The sequence below is a fragment of the Orbicella faveolata genome, unplaced genomic scaffold, assembly GCF_042242905.1.
Source record: "Orbicella faveolata isolate gen_17 unplaced genomic scaffold, um_ofav_v1 contig_26, whole genome shotgun sequence".
Taxonomy (NCBI): Eukaryota; Metazoa; Cnidaria; class Anthozoa; order Scleractinia; family Merulinidae; genus Orbicella; species Orbicella faveolata.
This window is the reverse complement of record NW_028301554.1, coordinates 17,684,760-17,690,000: the sequence shown is the minus strand read 5'-3', so window position 1 is coordinate 17,690,000 and position 5,241 is coordinate 17,684,760. Positions and strand designations below refer to the sequence as shown.

The 5,241-nt window shown below is 39.4% G+C and overlaps 1 protein-coding gene across 2 annotated transcripts in view; it reads right to left on the bottom strand.

The window, feature by feature from the left end:
- Positions 1-2,243, bottom strand: part of LOC110040051 (uncharacterized) — a 22,745-nt gene extending 20,502 nt beyond the window's left edge. Inside the window, exons 1-3 of one of the 2 annotated variants that reach the window (XM_089295490.1) lie at positions 1,907-2,243; positions 1,057-1,117; positions 178-282 (exon numbers count right to left, since the gene is read on the bottom strand). In XM_089295490.1, coding sequence (XP_089151616.1) covers positions 178-282; positions 1,057-1,117; positions 1,907-2,028 — 288 coding nt within the window. In that variant the 5' untranslated portion in view covers positions 2,029-2,243. The remainder of the gene's footprint in view (positions 1-177; positions 283-1,056; positions 1,118-1,906) is intronic. The other variant, XM_089295491.1, reaches the window with a different exon arrangement.
- Positions 2,244-5,241: the final 2,998 nt, after the last annotated feature.

Sequence of the window (5,241 nt, the reverse complement as noted above, 5' to 3'; positions counted from 1 at the left end):
GCCAATCTATGGGCAAAAAATGAGCAAAATCGATTTTTTGACTTGTGCCATTGTTTGGTCCATATTTGTGGGCAGTGGCTCTTAAGTTGCGCCTTGTCATGCTTATCAAAAGAAATTGTGTACAAATCGTAATGTTACCATAGCTAAGATATATACTATTTTCTTATGATTGTATACCTTGTACAGAGTAACAACCAACTCCACAGAGTTGGGTGGGAACCAGTTGGCAGCATAGCTGACTGTTCCTGTCTTTTCATCTGTTATAGACACTTTTGATGTGGGCTGTGATTAATGAACATGAACAAAAAGCAATATTTCAGTACATAAAAAAAATATGCTGCATGCACCATGTAGTTAAACTCTAGGTGTGGAAAACCATGAGGCCAATCTTGAAACCGGTAGAACCATCAGGCAGCAACTGCTTTTTTGAACCTACATCCAAGAATAATTATTGTAAGTTTCCAACACTAGAAGCAATTTAAACCCTCGAGCTTGAACATCATCATGCTTTCAATTTCTGTTCACTAAATTATATCAGTGCATGGATATACTATTGGTTTCCATTAGAAAAACCTGTGACTGTACATAGCCAATGTAATCCAAGTCGGGTCTTCTTTTCTGTAAGGAAGGCTCTTATGTATGAGGCCTATTTAGACTCACTATATAGCAAATCAGTGAGTAGTATGACACAATTTATAGCTAATTGTATGCTCTCAGACTATGAAAATAGAGGTAGTGAATAGACCTCTTTAGCTTGGAAGGCTTGTTTTCCCATTGTAGACCACACGATATTCTCCAGAGAATTTTTCTTTTATCCATCTTACAATTATTCAAGCATGTACATGCGACTATTTAAAAATTGGAAAGCAAGAATTCTCAAGAGTATCATCATGTGGTCTGTAATGGGAAAACAAACCGCCCAAGCTAAAGAGGTCTATTATATGCAATTGAGTGATAAAATCATCAAATGTATCTGTTCAAATTTCATGCATATAAAATAAGCTTAATGAAGATTGATTCAACATTTGCAAAGAAAATTGTCAGAACAGACATTACCTTCTCTGACACTTTGGAGCGGTGACTTCTGAACCAAACGATACTCAGAGAAGTTGGCTGCCTGTTCAATTAATAAGAAATAAAAATTCACAAATTTGTATCCATTAGTTATTGTGTTGAGCAAAATATTACAAAATAATATGATACAAAAGAAACTCATACATTTGACCAAGTCTCGGGGATACTCTACAGAGTTTTATATGGGGAGGCTCCGCCCCGAGGTCCTACCCCTTTTGTATACCATTTTGATAGAAAAGGTACCCCTTTCGAATACCTTTGATTGAAAAAGTTATATGCCTTCATAAACAGTCGGTATTATGAATAAATCGCCAAAATAGGAAATATTGCCATTTTGATGTACTGCTTAGTAAATTAAATGATACAGCCATAAAGTGTGCAAAATACTTTAATTGAAGTGCCTTTTAAATGACTAATTATATCTCTTTAGGAAGTTTCAAACTGAAAATTTGCACCAAATAAGGTACGTACTCAATAAAGGTTTGAATATTTTTACAAAAACATCGCCTACCTCTTCCTGTGTTTCTTTCAAAACAAGATTGTTTTGATAGCCTTTTTGATCTCAAAGGAGTTGTTCATTCGATTAAGAGGAAACAAGCAATTAATTAATCCATTGTTCTGCCCAACTCTATTAATCTTTGCTAGTTGCGACACTCGATACAAATAATTTTTACGACAAAGCATATTTTGGACAGAAACTTCCTCAGACTTACTGAGTAGCATTTGACAGATAGGCTCCGCGGCATCTCCTGTATGAAAGCCAAAATGGCTTGTGGTTTCCTTGCCAGAATGTACTGTGAAAAGTTTAACATTAACAGGGAATTCGACTTACCATCTGTTGTTGCATTTTAGGTCTACGTATTCATAGGTAACCGTAAATCGAAATTTACAGGCGCTGCCTTTGACAGATTTTGAAATGGACTTCCGAACGCGGCTGCGAACACTCATGGGCATTGACACGAACAGATAACTGCCTCTATTTCCTGCTGGAACCGGCGACACAACAGCGAAAAGAAGCTGGAAAATCAGCACCTCGAGCTCTGCTTGCTGTAAATAGAAATATTTTATAGGTTTCCGCTGTCATAAGGAGATGTTTGCAAGAAGTGTTGAGTGCCTCGAGTGTCTTGTCGCCCGGAAATAAGCGAAAAATCCCTGTTGACAGGGGTGGACAGGGTAAGTTTTGTTTCATTCTCGACCCCAGAGCCCGGTCCCTCTTAGTCGGCGGGGCCTGTACACAAGGAAGTTGCTCTGAGGTTCAGAGTGTCTCGGCGAGAATATAATGAAGGAAAAACAAACTTGATTGAAGATCCGCCCGTTCTCGTTCGTTCGTGTTTCTTTCTCCCACACGGATCTTCGAATAAAAGAGAGACTGCTCGTAGTCTATGCTGTTTCCTTCTGCCATTTCCCATACATCTCGAACATTGTGGCGTACGCTTCAGGACAACCTTACTCTTGGACTCGGTTGATCCCTAAAGAAAGTCGAAACATTCCAATTCCCCCGACTCCAATTCCATCGAGATAATGGCACAATTTCCTTATCATTACCACTCCAGCGTAAGTGAAAACAAGCCTTTGTAGTATACCATAACAACTAAGCCACAAAATATCCAACTTTTGCACTAAAAACCCCCTCGCGTGCGGCGCGGCCACTCTCGTTTTGCACACATTATGACGTCATTATCATTATGGTGGGCTATAAGAGTGTGAGTCATGGGAAAATCTCGTCTATTTGTTAATTGATGGATATTTTGTGGTTTGGTTGTTTAGTTGTTAATTATCAATAATTTTAACTTTTTTGTTGTGTCCCCAATTAGTAGTTAATACTAAATACATTGACACTTCAATAAAGCTGTTAATTGACCTGTAGTTCTCATTTTAGCTCTCGTCGGATCTGTCTTCAGCTTGGTCTAAAATCAATACTGTCCACAGGCCAAAACTAGTTATGCAGCATGAACAAATGCATGGACTATCATTACTTATATCCGGATAACATACACAAAGAACCTCTGACTGATGCACTGAGAATTTCCGTCCAGAACTACAAGGGGTTATATCAAGCATCTGTTCTGAACTTGAGACAGTTGGACTGGAAAGTGTCTTTCTAGCTAGAGATTAATTAACAATTAGACCCGTAGTCCGCAAGGGTTACGGGTCAATAGCCCATGAAGCGAAGGCGAATGGGCTATAGACCCGTGGCCCTTAAGGGCGAAGAGTCTAATTGTTCTAGTATCACCCAACTAGTCGAACGGAAAAGGCAATAACAAAGTTAGTAAATGCAAGCTGAAGAAATATTTATTTGGGAATAAAACGAAAGAAAGCGTCACGCTCGATTGCACCAATTTCGCTACTCGAGGACTATCACTAATAGTCCTCTAGTAGCGTAGCCAATCAAAATGCAGGATTTGCATTAGTCCACTAGTTGGGTGATACTAATACATATTAAGCAGAGCGTGGTCCACGTTAGACTCGAGGTTTTTCTTTCTTTAAGCCCTATTTGATTTTTCCTGATTCACAGTTTGCGAAAAGGGAAAGGAAAACTAGAAGTGAATACGAGAGAGGAAAGCCACTAGTCTCCCCTTGTTAGGACTGAGCCGGTAGAATGGTGGCTGATCATCTTTTTCGTTCTCCCATTCAACCCGTTGCGTTTTTTTGCTCGTTTCTCTTGATTGGGAGTCTGGAGCAGGCTTTAACATGCAAAAGGACCACACCCACACAGAACAAGAAGTGTGCTTTTATCAGTTTCTTGCTGGCACTTAATCAGAGTTGATCAACACATGAATGTTCCTTAAACAAACAGCGAGTGACAAAAGACAACATTGTATTGATGTTCTTCTAAGTTCTAAGAAGGCTTTTGACTGTCTGACTCAAGATGCAGCATATTAGAAGCTCATTGCGAAGAAGACTTTCCGCCTGTTTTAAGTCGCGCAAATGACTCTTACGCTTCATAGGAAGTACTGTATGTAACCCAGCGTCAAAGGTTGACTTCTACACCGCGTCATTGCTAACCCACCTTGAGATACATGTAGACTGGATTGGGATGTTGTTGGAATGTGGTTGTTAACCTACCGGGCTGAAAAATAAAATAAAGAGTGCATTACCCAATTACTCAAATCGGAGAATGTAGACGCAGGGCTTAGACAGAAATATCCAGCACATAAAAGTTAGTATATGCCGTACATTCGGGGAGGGAAAGAAAAAAATCCACGAAACCTAAGGCGGAAATGTAGAACGACAGTAAAGTTGTTTTGGTTGATGTTGCCCGTTTGTTTGCTTGCATGCAAAGAAATACCCCTTAAGAACTCAATAACGCAAAACGCGGGCTTAAAATTCTTTTCATACATTAACGAAACCATCAGGTTATGAATCAATAGTACCCCATAATATTTTACTTAATATTCTTACTTGGCCTAGACTGATCAAAGAGTGTTCTTCTAAACTTTCTAAAAGCTACAAGAACACCCTTCAAAGCCCCTAGTACCTCTAAGTGCGGTTAAAAGAACTGCGATCAAAATAAACTTTAACCAGTGTTTATTTTAGCTGGCGTCCCTCTATTGAGAGATTCACCCCCTTAAGTCTGGCATCTGTGTAAAACAACATGTCAAAGGATAGTTTTTGCGAGGATGGTTTTCTTCTGAGTACAAGGCGAAACTGATATTCAACCAAGCACGAAGGGTGCTTGTGTAAAGAGGTCGTAAGGCTGGATCTGCTGTTGAAATAGACTGGTACAAGGTTCTCTCAGACTGGAAACTGCTTTGCCAATGTTGTTGGCGTCATGAGGTCAGGAGACTTGAAGGACAAGAAGGGTAACTGGCTAATCCTCGACTGTTCTCTATGCATTACATGGGCGGGACGTCTCTTCGTGCCGGTAACAGACTGTTTAAGCTGATTCTTGGTCAGCTTGGAGAAACCTAGGATGTGAAATCTTTATGAATGTATTAGTAGTCTCAGATACTTAGTTACATCAAACGGAAAACAGCATTCGAAAAATGCATGACTGCAAACCAGTCTCTGAAACTCCTCATCAATGACTACTGATCTGCAATGGATGTAACTGTCTTTAGATCATTAAAAATATAAATTCAAATCGATCAAACTATTTCCTTTTTCTGTTCCCGGACACGTGTGAAACACTCCAAAATTCTCCTTAGTCTTTCCTACACATTTCTT